General features: G+C 33.8%; 1 protein-coding gene across 17 annotated transcripts in view; it reads left to right on the top strand.

Moving 5' to 3' along the window:
- Positions 1–9989, top strand: part of rictor (rapamycin-insensitive companion of Tor) — a 152828-nt gene extending 142839 nt beyond the window's left edge. For all 17 annotated transcript variants that reach the window (XM_067786019.1, XM_067786018.1, XM_067786020.1 and 14 more), the window contains one exon: positions 9390–9989. In XM_067786019.1, the coding sequence (XP_067642120.1) occupies positions 9390–9468 (79 nt within the window). In that variant the 3' untranslated portion in view covers positions 9469–9989. The remainder of the gene's footprint in view (positions 1–9389) is intronic.
- The last annotated feature ends 8027 nt before the right edge of the window (positions 9990–18016 follow it).

The following is an 18016-nucleotide window of genomic DNA, read 5'->3' as shown; positions in this document are numbered from 1 at the left end:
AAGGCCGGAAACTAAGACTATTGAAGCCAATGTATCGAAGACAAACGTCTGCAAATTTTGGCCCACATTTTAAAACTCTTTGTAAAGTTTACATTATGTAGATGCGCCAAGGATTATACGATTTTCACCCATGTGTTACGCAATGATATCCACTTATACTGGTTATGATTTCGAGGGCGGCACCCTTGTCCGAATAGTCACTCCCTAACGGTTTAAGGTGTTTTTTGGTTAGCTTGGAAGCATAGCGCGACAAAAACATCCGTCAGAAAGTCTTCGGAGCTACACCTAGAGCTTCTAGGAAAGTGACGTCGACGAAGGTATGAGTTCGAAGTCGCAGTCCTATAGCTTCTGTGCTGGCATGTGGTATAAGAGCCGTGGTAGCGACTGGTGGTCGGGATTGCTACTATTCGCACGTCGGGAATTGTAGCTCCTAGAAAAAGCCGAAAAAACTGAAGCCGCCCTTTGGCGCGATCAACAATAAGCCAGCATTGACGCTAATCGTTAAAACTGTGCCACGAGAGTCATGACTATTAGTAGATAATTGATAGCAACCGTAAGTCGCCTTTGTGTGTGACCAGGATGTAGCCACACATTATTTAAAGAAATCGTGCCGACGACGGGTATTAGAGTTAGCCCAGAACATCTGCTTCGGTGAAACTACGCTACAAAAGTTTGACCATTTTAAGTATTTCTCCCTCTACTCCCGACAGATTTTGAGGCAAAAATCGAGGATCTTTCCTAAATGGCCGAAAAGTCGATTTCCTTAAATACATATAAACAAAACCTTTCCAAGTATTATTTTTTTTAATTTTCGCCTTACAAGCCTCCCAGATACTCATCCGCAAGTTAATGATATTGTTCCAGATCGTCAAACATACCATTGACGCCAGCAGTATGTTTCCATATTCATTAGTTGTGAACAATGTGATACTCTGAAGTCCAGCCATTCAATTCAGAGGTTTACGCCGATCACTTTGTCGGCGCGCCGGCCCCGCCGCCGCCGCCTGTATATAATAGAGTCTACGCCGCCGCCGCCGATTAACCGACGGGCGTAAACCTCTACTATATAGCGGATGTTGCGTAACGGTAGAGTACGTTGTCAAAAATGTTGCAATGTAAAAGTAATTATGTGAAAAGTAAGAACACGGCGAAGTTTACCGTAACCATACATGTAATACTCCTATATTGCTAATAGAAAATGTTCGCAATGTGTTTTGAGTTCGAAATCAAAACAAGACAGCCTACAAAATTTTTGCGATTGTAGCAACATAAGTGTGACAAGAAAAAATTTAAATTTAGGTACATTCGATTATTGAATACAAAAACAAAAACGTTTAAACAGCAATATATCGGCACTCTGATGTTTGGGAATGTACCTAGCCTTTTGTAGCAATATAGGAGTATCACATATATGTATGACCGTAACGTAATATAGCGGCGTGGCAATAAATATAACGGCCCTCATGAAGGTACAGCCTCGTTCATCAACATTTTTTCCCACCGCTACACTTAAAGCGGTGAACATTTTGTCAAACATTTGAAATTATTTATAATAAAACAACACTTTTGAAGTTAATTTTGTTTTGAATATGTTTTATTCTGCAAATGCCCAATTATAAAATTATTAACTAAAAAAACATGCAAAAATAAAAAAAAAAATTTATTTTGCGGGTCGTCCGCGGTAAGTGTTCTTAGTTTCCAACAAAGCAGTGCCGCTGAAAACGGCGAGTATACCGGCCGCTCTTCAGCGATCGTAATATATTGGCACAGCTTTTGGAGGAAACCAAGCTTTAAGTGTACATGTACCCTACTGTTCTTGGCGTGTTCTTATTGCAAATGGTAGTGTTTTATTTAGAAATAAAAGCTATCTCAATATAAAAATTTCAACATTTTTGAAAAAGGGTTTTCTTTTTGACATTATAGTCCCGTCCTTTATGAGAGAACTGTCAAATTCAATCACACTTTGTTTAATACACTTTTGAGGTTTTAAAGTAGCAACAAAATATTTGCTAAAATTTCAGAAAATGTTTGGCTTTTGTGTCTTTAAACTAAAGAACAAGTTTAATTCCTGGAGATCAAAGAAGTTTCATATTTTCTCCAATTATTAGCAAATGTGTGAATATGTTCGTGACGTTCAGTCCAAAAAATTATATACAGCGGTGAACACAAAAATAGCAGCTCAAATTAATACATTTTATCAGACAATCTTTAAAAACGGAACCTAAAATTTTTTTCTTTAGTTTTGATTTATAAAATTTAAAATTTATAAAAAAACATGACATTTCTTGAAGTTGTTTCATATTGACCAAATCAAAAACATAACTAATGTAAATACTGATTTAAAATAGTAAATGTATAGACACAAACAAATTATAATTTTTATTGCCTCTTTTCAAAACACATCAATGGCAGTTGTATTTTAGTTATTCCGTTGGATACGTATAAAGCATACGCTCGTCATATCTCAAATGTAAATGTATCATAACTTCGTTTATATGGCTTAAGCAGATACAATACGTCACATACTTGGCGGACAAGGAAGAAACAGACAACAGAGTTGGATGTGTTTATTTTAATGGTAAACGCCAAGTAGACAACGTATCAGTCGTCGAGTCCTTCATACATTGTCAATTTTCTACTTTTGACATACGTCAGCTACGTCATAAATGTTACACTTTATTTATTTGCCATTTTTAGTACACATGTGTGAGAAATTTGTGTTTGATAGTTCAATAAATTGAATTGCTGAATAAAAGTATTTACATCTGTCGTTATGTGTTTCACATTTACAGCACGTACGTGCTGTCATTGGAAAATGGCGTACGTCGTGACGGTGTCGGATTGTATCTACTGAGCTCAATACGAACGCATACGTCGCTTTGATTCAATGCGATTACACCCAAAATACATGTATATAAGGAGTTCTTCAAATGGAAAATACGAAGCACCACGACTCGGCTTCATTTTCAAATTGGTTGTTTACTTCTCCATATCCATTATCGTATAAACACTTCAAAAAAAAAAAAAAAAAAAAAAAAATGCAAGGCGCGATAACCTCTGAAGAGCTTCTCTTTCATACGGGATGGTACGTAGATGTTTTATGTCGACTCCGAACGGCGGAGTGCTTGCCAAACACTGCCAGGGGGGCGACCCCGATTAGAAAAATTATCTTCTAATTGAAAAAACTTGGTTCTAAAATTTTGATGTTGCTTTGCCTGTGACGTGAACCCAGGATCCTCGGTGTGGTAGGCAGGGGCCCTATTCAGTAACTGTGAGTTTTAAAATGTACACTTTTTCTTCATATAATTTGTATGAAAGAAAAGTGTACATATCAAAACTCATACTTTCTGAATAGGGCCTCTGAGCACGCTACCACCACAACACGGCGGCCGCAAATATTTAAATTCCGGTTTGATAAGCCCATATAATTGCCGAAAACTAAATAAGAAGAAATGAATATGTTATTTAAAAGTGCAAAAAACAATAATTTTTAGCTGACAGTGAACCACTTATCTTTAAAGGGTTAAAACTGTCCTTTAATTGCCTTTGGACTGCTTTCGCATTCTTTTCCCCCTAATTGCAATACTAAACATCTCTGAATATTTATTTTGCTCTATTTTTACTTTATTTTAAGAAAATATATGCTTCTTTACGAAAGTCACTCAATTGCAAGTAAATTATTTATTTACTATACATTCACAATAGAGCACCATCTGCCTCGAAGTGAACTCTTGTTCCCTCGCAATTGTCGATAAAAGTTCACCCGAATAAAACAATTGATGACGGACTTCTTTTCCGCGTAAACTTCGCGATAAGGGTGAATATCTTTGTACATATGCATATCAGAGTAGGCCTGTAATTTTTTTATGTGTCATACTTAAATGAATTCTTAACAAAGTACCAACCATTACCAAAAATTTGATTACGGAAGCCACTTCTTAGTTTTTGGTTTGCCAAATGCTCTCAGAATTCTTCATGAAAAATTGTAAGGGAGTAACCGAGATATTTTCTTTATTTTTTATTTTAATTGAATAAGCTCAGCTAGTAGAATTGAACGGTAATGTGATTTTCATTTAAAATGTTAAATATATGTATTTGTGCTAAGAAAAAAAGAAAACAACAGCTAAATTTCTAAATTTTCATTTTCTTTCCAGACTTTTTAGGTTTTTAAAAATGTTTTTTAAATGAATAACAAAAAGAAAATAACGTGATTATTTTTTCAACAATTTGTTGGTGCTATTTTCGTGCACACAAGTGTGCGCCTCCATACTAATTGCCTTTTTTGGGTACTAAATAAAGTCCAATGAAGTCGTACGGTTTCAGACGATGAGGTGTTTATTGCAAGCTAATTTGTTTATTTCTATAAACCAGCACAATTGTAAAATTTAATTGTTGGTGGTGTTATGCTTCTTGAAAATTTCCATGCAACGCCGTGGTACAACTGGTGCAACGAGATGTTAGTTAATCAAAATCAATAAAATTTATTTTTTCTGCACGACGAATTGTGTTGAATTCGCTTTGCCATCACCTTGTATAGATTTTTCCAAGGCGAATCTATACCAGGTGGTGGCAAAGCGAAATCAACCAATTCGCCGTGCAGAAGAATGTCAAGTCAAAAGAAAATTTTCATAGATTTCGATTAACTGACATATTATTGTACCAATGCGTTGATTGCAAATTATCAAGAAGACGCAATCAGCTGTTGGGATAACAACACCTGGTACTGAATTTGCCTTGGATTTGCCTTGGCCATAGCCAACAAACAATGCAAGTCAGAAGAATGTCAAGTCAAAAGAAAATTTTGATTGGTTTACACCGTCAACAGTTTGAGCCTAAATATGAAACTTGTTTGCGCTACATATACATATGACCTATCCAAATTTGGTTTCAAATATTGATTATATCTGTCTCCCTTGAAATGAGTACACAGATCTGGTTTGCACTTAGAAGCTAGAGAGGTCTACACTTGCAATTGTAAAACAACCAAAAAATAGTGAGCGGTGGCCTGGTTTCGAACTGACGTGCCACGGATTCTTGTAGCTTGTTCTTCTTAGTAAGCTATCACATCTGGATAGCGAAACATATCCATAATACTTCGTATGTATGTATATACATTAGGGCGGGTCGATTTAAAAATCGCTCATTGCTCTGTGAAAATCGTATTCTAGGGATCAAAATAAGAAACTTTGCCGAAGGAACCATACCTCTAAAACGAATTCTGATGTCCCGCCTTTGGGTCCAAATTTTGGGTAGGGGCAATTCCAATTCTACCTGCTGTGTCTTGTGGTGGCTTAAAAAAACCAACACAAGCAATTTTACGATCTGCAATTGTGTCACAGTGATGCCTTGGTTTTAAAAGGGGGTTGTAAAAACGCTAATTTCTAATAATTTTTTTTAATTTCTTTTCTATTACTATGTTAAATTAATTTTTTCATTTACATATGTTCTGACTAAATAAATTTCTAAAGAGAAAAATAAACTCCAAAAAGAAAAAAACATAGGCATTTCAAAGTGGGATTTTTCAAAATTTGCCCCTACGACCCAAAGGGGGGGGGGGGGGGGGACATCAGAATTCGTTTTAGAGGTATGGTTCCTTCGGCAAAGTTTCTTATTTTGATCCCTAGAATAAGATTTTCACAGAGCAATGGGCGATTTTTTTGCCTCCCCACAAATCGACCCGGCCTAATATACATACATATAACGAACGGCCTAATATACATACATGTAACTTACAGCATTTTTCACACATGACTTTTTTCATATTTAATTTTCAGCACCAAGTTTAAACTCTTGGGATTTGTTTTAAAACCAGACGTTTAAATAAGTTGCTATTTTTAGATTTATGGAACTTTTTTGCTTTGACTTCAAAACAATTTGGTGATTTAAAAAATGTAAAATTTTATGTAAAAAAATTGAAACCCAATAAAATTAGAAAGCAAAGTAGTAAATTTAGTGGTTTTGGAAAAAGTTTGAAAAGTTGCTTACGCCGATAAATGGTTTAAAATTTGGGCTTAAATTTCTAACCGTGCAGTTATTTCCCTTTATTTTTTATTTTCGTGGTTTTTAGAAAGAGATTTAATGAATTGTGGAACGAAAACTATGATACTTTCGAAAATTTCCGTAAGCAACAAAAGTAACTCCTCTGTTTTTCGAAGTTTTCGACGATAACTTCAAAATTTAACTTTCGTAATATTCTTTTAAAATAACGTATTACAAAAACAAAAATTTTAGTTACAAAATTATTTTGCAGGTTAATACAAAGTGGTTATACGGATTCGAAGTTCAGAGTTTCAAAAAGTCAAGTTTTTTAATGCTAATTTTTTTCTTGTTTATTATATAAACTGTACACATCCATTTCAATATTTTTTAGTAAACAAATACTTTATAAATATGCATTAAGAAGTATCAAACTCTGAACTTCGAAAGCTCAACTATGTTTTGGAGGCTAACTTCGAAACAAGTTTTTTGCTTATGGCTCGATCTCTTCAAAAAGATTAGCTGGCTGCTTCAATATCCATCCACGCGTTGTGGAGTGTAATAAATAATAAAAAAAAAAATTAAACAAATGGAAAAAAATGTCTTAATAAATTTTGCCGATATTTTCGTGTTATATATATATTAGTTAAACTCATTTGAGGTTTCTAGCATTTAAATAAAGAAAATTGTATTTTAATTAGTGATTTATGTACATGGCATGCATATGCATAAAAAATCCATACATTTGTTAATACAACTTTGATAAAAGAGAATTTTTCTCAGATTAAAAGAAATGGGCTTATCTATAAGCGAAAAGTTGATTGTTTTGATCGCAGTCCACGTCAAACATGAATAACACGAACATATTACAGGTCAATTTAACCGATGCCCACAAATTATTGATTCTGAATTGAGTGTTTCAACAGTCGAATCAACAAAAAAAGTTCCTAAAATGTAAGCCTCAGCTCTGTTCAAAAAAATATAAACAGCAAGTTTTTTTCTAAAGATTTTCATGTTGCTTTTTTCAGGCTTTGAACCCAGGATTTTCGGTATGGGTAGGGGTAGGACGCTTAGCTCTGCTCTGTTATATAGCATTTATTAATGTCATCCTAAAGCTTCCATTACTCATACTTAGCATAGAATTTACTTGACTTGGATTGACTTAGCAACTTAGCCTTGGTTATACTTCACGTCGCACATACAATTTTCATTGTACTTGATTTTTTTCCAAATTAAAACAAAAACGCAAATAAACGTATTTGCTCTCAAATAAATGCCTACATGTTCAATGAAAATCAAAATAACGTGCCGAAGCCAATTAGAACTTACCCCACTCAGCATTTAGATGATTAAATTTTGAATTTCCCTACATATAAATACAATTTGATTTTGCTTTCTGACTAAATAATGAGTTATCATACAATTGAACAAAAGAAATAATCAAATATGAATACTTTTGATGATAAAAAACTGAAAAGCATTTTTCGATCACTTTTTGGAATCATTTTTGCAGTCCTTTGATGATTAAATTTTAATATTTCATAAAAAAAAAAAAAAAAAAAAAAATGATCAAATATGCTTACCTTTCATGATCAAAAACTGAATATAGTTTTTCAATTACATTTTGGAATCAAATGTGTTTACTTTAGGTGATCAAAAATCATTAATCATTTTTAATTCAGCTTTCTGAATCTTTTCTGACTATATTCGTTGACTGAATAATGTGTTTTATACTTGTTAAAATTCATTTCTCCACTTTCGGCTTCCCAGAAAATACATAATAGTTGGACAATACAAAAGTTGTGAGCTATTTGACCAGGTAAGTGAAACTCTCTTGACATATGTACCTGGATATGTCTTCAACATCCCGTACCGTGTCGTATTTTAAGATATTGACGATCATAGCTGATGTTGGATGTTGTAGTCGCAGGTGTATATCGGTCAAGTTTGTTTGCGAGTGACCTGTTGTTCAAATAGCTCACTTGCACATGCTTTCTTCCCCTGATGAAATAAGATTATTATGTAGTATCTTATTTTGAATGAGATATGTAGAATAAATGCATCATAATCGCATTCAAAAATGATTCAAAAAGCTCAACCAAAACGATTGAAATATGTTCACGAATATGATCAGAAAATGACTGTGAAAATAAGTCAAATATTACTCTAAAACAATTAAAGCTCAATTTTACAATGATATCAAATATGAATAAAAAGCGTTTCGAAATAGGAATCATAAATGATTAGGGTACATTTTTCTCCCGACGATACATTAATTTTCGAACAGAAAATGCTTTTAAATTTGAACGTTTTTAATCATCTTGGCGTATGATATTTAAATATTTTTGATCAAAATTTTCAGTAAATGCTGGCTGGGGTACGTAGAAAATAAAAAATCAACATACGTCTAAGTCGAGTAAAATATTTCTAAATGTTGGGTAATCAGTTACCTGCAAAGCGCATTAAAATGAACCGTAAGTGACAGTTCTCAAGTCAAATCGGGTCTGTGCCAAGTATGAGTAACGCGTGCTTAAGAAAACATTAGAATAAGAGTGGCTTGGCTGTTGATATGACAGAGATTTCTGTGGCACATAAGAACAAAATAGTGAGCGCCTTGATGGTAAGCTTCATTTTAAAATTTGCTAATAAATTTGTATGATATTGATAGCTGTGAAATGACTAATGAAATCAGTTCCTTTAAAACAAAAATCAATTAGATTGATTGAGATTCTGTCAATTTTACAGGATGCTATTAACTTGAGGCCAACAGTTTTGCTTCTGTTGAAATAATTAAACAAATTTTTTTTCTTGGCGAAAATTGAAATAACCATAATGCTATCAATTAGACTGAATATCTCTCAATTCAATAACAACAAACCTGATTTATTGATTTTACTAGCTTCATTTCTTTCGGTTTACATTATACTATATAGTGCTAAGTACTTATATATAAGTGGTACATAAGTGTATAAGTATGTATATGTATGTTGCTGTTTTATTAACCAAAAAGACACTCCCCGAAGGCTTGGGGGAGTGTATCGATGTTGATGGTCCTTTAACGGATATAGATCCGGTACGTTCCGGTAACAAAGCACCATTAAGGTACTAGCCCGACCATATCGGGAACGATTAATATGACCACATTAAACCTTCTAGGCCATACCGCCCTCCCCACCCCTAGTTCCATGAAGAACTTGGGGTCGCCAGAGCCTCGTCTGCTAAATATGAGTATGATAAATTCATATTTGTAACAGGACTCCCCACGCGTAGGTGAGGATGCAAATTGGGTTGCGGAAGCTTTGAGGCTATAAAGCTTTGTATTGCGCTTATCATCCCCTTGAATTCCTAAGTATATGTATAGAAACACATATCGAATTGAATAAAGTCTTACCGATTCAAAATTTTTTTTTCAGAAACCGATGGCGTTGCCGATTTCAAATAAATATACAAGAAATACATAAACATAGTTTATTTATTTATCCTATAGAATAGTATTTGCGACAAATAATTTCAGATAAATAACATTTGTTTACCAATAAATGCAAACAGCCAAGAAAAAGGGAATTAGAAACAAATAAAGTATGATTCGTAATGGAAAATAAACCCCCGATACCGATTAATCGGCGGTACTTTAGCAATAACTGTAGTATATATGTATATATATATATGTACATAAATTGTAATAATTTAAGGCACGAGCAGAGTGAGCTAATAAGAAAATAGTGCTAAAACAAAGCAAAACGAGAATTACAACAAAAAAAAAAAAAAATAAAATGTTAGAGAAATGTAAATTATTCAAAATGTATTTGTAAAGAAAAGCTAGATGTATTTGAAAAAAATACATCCATAATTAATGTGTTAAGTTAAAGAAAAATTAACATACATATTTATAATTAAAATAAGAAAAAATACTATGATTAGACAATTGAGTTAAAGCAAAAAAAATAGGCTTAAGAATATATATAAAAAATTAATAAATATAAAGTGTAATCGGATGAAAAATTTACCAAAAATTTTGATGTTTTATTTTACTCTGTAAAATTGTGGACGTAAAAATCAAGGCGAATTCAGTATTAGGTGTTATGCAAACAGCTGATGGATTCTTCTTTATTTATTTTTTATACAACGCATTGGTACAACAATAGGAGCGTTCCATTGAGTTATCGAGCTCTGGCTCACGATCAAATCTCATTGGACCCGATCTAGGTCAACTTTATGAGAGCTGGCAGTACTAATATAAAACATCTGTTTTGTTCATGGTGGTGACACACATTCTCTTTTCCGTAACAGTGAAATTTATTTTATTAACATTTAAATAGTTTCACACGTAAAGAAACTATTTATTTTCCTTACATTTTTTTCAAGTTGTTTACTCTTTCCGTATTTTTGCTTTTAAATATGGCGAAATCTTGTATGTATACACATATATACACATATTTATTGTGCTACCAACTCAAAAGTGGTTAACTGTCAAAAAATCGACTATAGAAATCAAAAAGAACGGAACTGATATACGGATCAGAAATTGAACCAGATACATATTAGGATCACAACGTTGTTGTTGCATTTGCATGTTAAATTTCTATCCGTATCTGGTTTCCGCGTCATTGGAACATTACTAATATGTCAGTCAAGGCGAATTCAGTACCAGGTAGTTAAGGCGAATCTATACCAGGTGGTGGCAACGCGAATTCAACCAACTCGCCGTGCAGAAGAATGTCAAGTCAAAAGAAAGTTTTCATTGATTGCGATTAACCGACATCTTGTACAACGGGTTGTATGGAAAATAATCAAGAATAAGCAATCACCTGTTGGGATAACAACACCTGGTACTGAATTCGCCTTGCTTAGGTGATATCCAAGGCGAATTCAGTAGAGGTGGTGTTATCCCAACAGCTCATTGCTTCTTCTTGATAATTTTCCATACAACGCCTTGTACTGCAACATATCAGTTAATCGAAATCAATGAAAATTTTCTTTTGACTTGACATTCTTCCGTACGGCGAATTGGTTGAATTCGCTTTGCCACCACCTGGTATGGAATTTAGATAAAGATTCGAAGAAAGTTAAATAGCTACCCCCGTTCTCGAATCCCTAACGTTAGAAGACGACTCGAGAAACAATGGAGAAACATAGCGTTCTCGAGCAAAATGGGACCTAATTATCAAATCGAGAAAAATTACAGTTCTCCAATCGAACTTTAATGTGTTGCGGGGCAATACTTAGTTCTCTAATCATTCTCGACTCGATTACTAGTTTAGTTTTCTAACAATTCCTCGAGTCGAAATTACAATAGTTATTTAGCACTAGTACTAGTTGAGTAAATGATGAACTAATTGTTTGCCTTTCAACTTTAACTTACAATCTTGGCTTTCTTGATGGCCTAATTGCCATATTTACCCACCCACCTGTATCGTGCGCTAAATTATCTATATATAAAAAGAAGTGTACATTTTGATTGTCACTCCATAACTCGAGAACAGATAGAAAGATTGCCATGAAATTTTTAGGAAAGATACAGGAAGGAGAGATGATGGTTAGTTGATTTTGAAATCCCAAATCGGTTTAGCCATAAGAATATAAAAATCAAATTCTGTGTATGTGTGTATGTTCGCTATGAAAACGTATTTCCCACACTTCAATCATTGGTTGGTTATAGGTTCTTCCGATCAACGGGAAGGTTTTAGGCTAAAAATAATTTCGATATATAAAAGGGGCGTGGCACCTCCCATACAAATGGTATCTTTGGTACTGTATAACTTTGAAGGTATACATGCCAGAACATTGAAATTAAGTAAGAAGTTATATGAGGTCAATCCCTAACACCACCAAGAAGATGTGGGATTGGGAAAACGGGGCGTGGCACCTCCCATACAAATGGAATATATCTTACTGCATATCTCTTGATGTAGTAATGGTAGGATAATGAAAAGTGGTAAGGAGCTATATGACGTTAAGTCCTAACACCTCCAGTAAAATGTGGAATGGGGAAAAAGGGGCGTGGCACCTTCCCTACAAATGGGATTTTTCAGAACTATGGCTGCCGTACAAACTTAAGTTATTTTAACACCTAAAGTTTGACTGCATTGTTGAGTTTGGCTGTTATGCCTTTTGGACGTTTAGTAATCTGCCGCTGTTAAAAAAATTTGTTAGCTTCAGTCTATCTATGTACCTCTATCTATATATATATAAATCAAATTCTGTGTGTGTGTTCCCTATGAAAACGTGTTTCCCATACATCAATCATCACCAAATTTTGGTTGTATGTTCCTTCGATCAAGACGAAAGTTTTTCATATTTCAGAATTAAGAATTTTAAATTTAAATGTTTTTGTTTTTTGGCTATGCGAACGAACAATCTTCGCTTCAAAAAATTATCATGTTAACAAAATCAATGATCGTATTCAAAACCAATTTCCTGGTAAAGCGACGAAATATAAATCGATCGACACAGTTACAGATGAAGATAAAATTGTGAATTATCCAATTGAATTTCTAAACTCTTTAGAACCACCTGGAATGCCTGCGCATATATTAACTTTGAAAATTGGCTCACCAATCATGCTTCTTCGGAATTTAAACCCACCAAAATTGTACAAATGGACTTTGCGTTTAGAAATTAATACCGAATTTAATCGCAACAATCATCAGCGGTAAAAGCAAAGGTGAAGATGTGATCATACCACGGATTCCAATCATTCCTACAGATTTGCCATTCAATTTTAAGCGCTTACAGTTTCCTGTACGACTTGCTTTTGGAAGCACAAGGACAATCGCTTACTATTGCATGCTTAAATTTAGAGTCCGTGCTTTTCCCATGACCAGCTATATGTTGCTTGCTCTAGAGTTGGAAAACCAAAAAATTTGCTTATCTTTGCACCGAACGAAAAAACCAAAAATATTATGTACCCACTTGCATTACAATAAGATGCAATAATAAAATGTTTTAAACGAAAATTTCAACAAATATGCGTACAAAATTCAATTAAATTTAAATAAAATAAATGTAAGGCGCGATAACCCCCGAAGAGATCTAAGGCCGAGCTTCTCTTCCAATTTGCGTCGTGCTCCTCTTGATTTTCCCTACAAATTGGCCGGACGGGACCTACATGTTTTATGCCGACTCCAAACGGCATCTGCAAAGCAGATGAGTTTTCACTGACAGCTTTTCATGGCAGAAATACACCCGGAGTGCTTGCCAAACACTGCCGAGGGGCGACCCCGCTTAGAAAAATTTTCTTCTAATTGAAAAATCTTATTTCTAAAATTTTGATGTTGCTCTGCCCGGGAGTTGAACCCAGGGCATACGGTGTGATAGGCGGAGCACGCTACCATCACACCACGGTGGCCGCCATCATCAATTAAATTTACAGAACAATAAATTAAATTATCAGAAAACAAAACAGAAAAAATAACGCAACATCCATTCGATCTCGGGCGTTACAACGTACGCCTGGTAAAGCTAGTTATATATACAAATATTTTTATAGTATTCGTTTAAGCTGTCTGTTAGAAGTTTACAGAAAATATTCGTGCATATAAAAGCTAAAGACTAGCTATATTCTCTATAAGTTATGTGTGTGTAAATTTCGTAAATTAGTATATATATATTTAAGATAAGTACGTACATATTAGTCTACGGGCTTCATTAATCCTTTTAATGCATATTCAGATGTATAAGTACAATTTATGGAAGATCGCTAAGTTATTTCATTTATCTAATTCTGTGATTTGTGTAGGGTTATGTTATTTTAATTTATGATATTAATATTAGTTATATTTATGTTCAACTTTATGTAAAACTACTTTGTAGAAATTGAATGAATTGTTCTTGTTAATTTTTTATACATATTTCAATTTTGAAATTATTACAATCAAAAAATTTTCATTCTATAAAATTCTTAAAAAAACGAAAACGCAAGTACACTTTCGGGCGTTGTACCATAAAATAATTTTTATAATAATGTTTTAACGAAAATAAATAGTGGTATTTTTTATTTAAAATGAACTATAAAATTACAAATTGGTGTATCAATTTTAAGTCGTTGTAAACCCACAATTTGTATGAAACTTCGTTGTTTATTTTGGTTTACTGATAGTAATACTAATGTTTCAAACCTCCACCTACCTCGTTTGTTTTTATTATTTTCTGTGTATGCAGTAGAGATGCCAGTTCCCAGAAATAGTTCCGCGATTTCCGGTAATTATAACGCCTTAAATATAAGAAATGGGGACACAACCAACATATTGTAACGAATCTGCCGCAAATCCTCTTATTTGCAATCCTCTGCTAAGTTCGAATCACTAAACTGTTGAATAAATAACTCCAATATTGAACAATGGAAAAATGGCCTTTATTTAAGTACTTCACAATAACACTTATACTTTGCTACTCGCTGGCTTAATAACCAAACTGATTGATAGCTCAAATGAAACTCTACTATTCAAAATAATTCTGCTATAGCTTGCTAGGTAGCGCTTAATTGAAATCTCAAATCAAACTGTATTACTTCTTACTCGCCTGCCCCGCTTTTATAGTTTACGCTGCATACTTCTAGGCTCTTGGATTTCCAGAAGTTACTAGTTAGTTTCGGCTACAAAATCGCCAGCCACAACTACGTGCACAAATTATTGCTCTCTCTTGTGACAACTCAGATAAGATATATGCATGTGTTTGTGCATTGCCGTTCCCTGCTCGTATACGTACATATGTGTAGACGCAATTATTTATTCGTTTATGTAGATACATAATAGGGGGACTCATGATAACATATAAACTTATAAGGTGTAAAATTATATCCATTTACACACGCGGTTATATGAACGCACCTAGTAATACTCTTGATAAACTTGATTGTTTTTCAGCTGTATTATTTCCAAAAAAATTTTTTTGATTGTTATACAAATTAAAAAATACCAAGATTAAGTGAAAAATCAAAACTAAAACGCCTTTACTTGCTGATGTTGGAGATTTTTGATGAAAATGCCGTCTGTAATGTCTGCAAGGTTGCATTCCTTTGAGTTTACCGCGTTTACACAATGAAATATGCGCGTAAATTTATACAAATTGTGTAAATGATTTTTCATACAAAATTTGACAGCTCGTGCGTAAACTAGATAAATTTATACGTTTACACACTTTATAAGGCATTTATACGGTTACATTAGTCCCCCTAATGATTAAATTATTGATGTGAATGTTTGTAGTTTACAGTATCTCGTGCATACATAGGCGTATAAGTAAATGCATCTGTGTGTGACTTCTTTCGGCTGCCTTATATATGTGTATACATGATTTGATTATTGACGTAAATACTGCTTATCGTGGCCTTGGCATCGCCTTAGTGATGGTATAACTTAGTGATGTTAATATCCGTGACAATATGTATGTATGTTGTTTATATGCTTTATTTATTTGAACGAATTACAGCCAAAGTGAATTTAACAAAGTTTGATTGACAGTTGAACAAAAGTAAAATATTGTGGCGATTGTTGACATCACTAGGCTGTTAGTAAATAATGACGCAACAACAAAAAACATGAAGCATGCCACACTGGTGTACATGAATATATCAGTCATCATTTACACACATACATACAAAGCAACGAAGAGATATTTCATACACACATGTTGTCATCAGCCGAAGTAGTACTCACACATACACACGCATATGGCTATGCAAGAGGCATGGACTACAGATATACATGTATAAAGCTGGTAACCAAGCAGGAGATTCTAGAAGGCGAAACATCTAGACCTTTGGAGAAATATGCGATGAGGCAACAGAGAGTATAAAAGCAGCACAAGCTGAAGAATGACTAATCAGTTGGATTTAAACACGCTATCAGTTGCGAAGTGAAGTTCAATTGTACTACTTCCAAAGTAAGCTGATAAAGACCATTTTGTAATACAGAATATTGGAGTGATTTATACAACAGTTTAGCGATTCGAATTTCCCTATGTGGTGCATGTAGCATTTTATCACTTTTCCTTTTTTTTACGTTGTACCTTGTGTTGCAGCATTATTTATGACTACAAAGAAAAGAATATGATAACTTTAAAAGCCGACCGTCTAATTTCATTAAAACCAAACACACAAGTTACATTTGTCTATCTGACCTATGAAAAGGGTATTTTGCTAAAACTAAAACATATTGTCACGGATATTAGCATCACTAAATTATCCCATCACTAAGGCGATGCTAAGGCCATGCCAAGCAGTATTTACGTTAATAATTAAATCAAGTATACACATATATAAGGCAGCCCAGAGAGATGTCACACACAGATGCATTTACTTATATGCCTATGTGCGCGCGAGAGACTGTAAACTACAAACATTCACATCAATAATTCAATCTTTATGTATCTACATAAACGAATAAATAATTGCGTCTACACATATGTACGTATACGAGCAGCGGAGCGGCAATGCACAAACACATGCATATATCTTATCTGAGTTGTCACAAGAGAGAGCAATAATTTGGCGAGTTTGTAGCCGAAACAACTAGTAAGTTCTGAAAATCGAAGAAATTCGTTACAATATCTTTTTACAAAACCGTTTAAGCCATTTTTTTGTATTTCATTGCCCAAGATTTATGCTTTTCCGCATTAATTATCCTCCCACTTCCCGAACTACTTTTTGTTAGGATTTTTAGGTTTATACACCTAACCTTCTCGAGCCTTACTTTCATATTTCATATTTTCTAATTTCAAAAACTGGTTTCGAAAGGGCTTTCTGTTACAAACATACTTACTTATATGGTATTTTGCTTAATTGTGCCCAACTTGAATAACTCGGTTCAATTGGAATGGGAATAGCTACTGGACACAACCGAGCGAGATAAATTTGTTAATACAACCCCATAGCTTTTTTTTCATCGCTTCCATCTTTGTTCGCAAGCTGGCGTTTAAGAAACAAAAAAAAAAAACACGACTACTTTCTCGCTGATGTAACACGCACAACAATCTTCAATGGGTTGAAAGTAATTAAAAAAGTTGTAAAGCCTTACAGTTTTCGCAACCCAGTTGTCAACCTCATACACCCGAGCGGAATAACAGATTTGAAAGTATCATGCAAATATTTAGTAGGCGAGGTTCTGGTGGCGGGATTGCCTAGAAATGGACAAGCTTCAGTACGTGGACATTTTAAGAAAGCACATGGAATCTTATGGCATCCCATTTAAATGGTATTTTATGCAAAACAATTACTCCTCCAAACCAGTTAAAAGCTGCTTTAGTACGAAAAAAAAAATGATGTTTTGAACTGGCCTGCTCAAAGCCCTGACTTAAATCCAATCGTCAACGTGTGGAATGAAGTCAAGATGGAGCTGGCAAAGAAAAACTATTAACTAAAATTGGATGATCTTTGATTTGCCATTAAGGAATCATGGTACGCCGTACCTAACATCAAGTGCCAACAACTCGTTGAAAGTATGACTCGCAGGTGTGAAGCAGTAGTCTAGAAGCAAAGGCTACATCACAAAATATTAAATATTACTTCAAGGTAAGTAAAACGAGGCTAACTAGATTTTCTTAAATTTTCAAGCAAATTATTATTCCAGCTGATTTCGTTACTTTTCAGGATTAAACACTTTTTTGTGTTACAATTCAATTCTTGATCCGTGTTATCGTTGAGAATGAGAAATTTATTTTTTATAAATAAGCAAATAGTTTTATGACTAGTGTAGCATATCAAAGTTGACTTTAAAAAATGTGCCCATGGATGTAGGGTGTATCGCAAAGTTCATAAAAGTACTTCAAAGTTAAATATGTATAGTTATATTTAACATAAAAGTTGATCGGAAATATCCTGAAGAAAAAAATACATATTTTATTTATTAATATTCAGAGATTTTTTATTCAATTACAAAATTTATAATAATTTAAGAAGTTATAAATTTGTATTGAATATTGTTTTTTGTGGTTTTTGCATGGATATTGCTTTGAAGTATTAGCTTTATATTCCTTTATCAAATAGGTACAAATTTGTGTACATGTATTCATTTGTTTTGTTAATATATAGAAATAGTTTTTT

The sequence above is a fragment of the Eurosta solidaginis genome, chromosome 4, assembly GCF_040869045.1.
Source record: "Eurosta solidaginis isolate ZX-2024a chromosome 4, ASM4086904v1, whole genome shotgun sequence".
Classification (NCBI taxonomy): Eukaryota; Metazoa; Arthropoda; class Insecta; order Diptera; family Tephritidae; genus Eurosta; species Eurosta solidaginis.
Note: the sequence above shows the minus strand (reverse complement) of the source record. Positions and strands in the feature narration are given on the sequence as shown.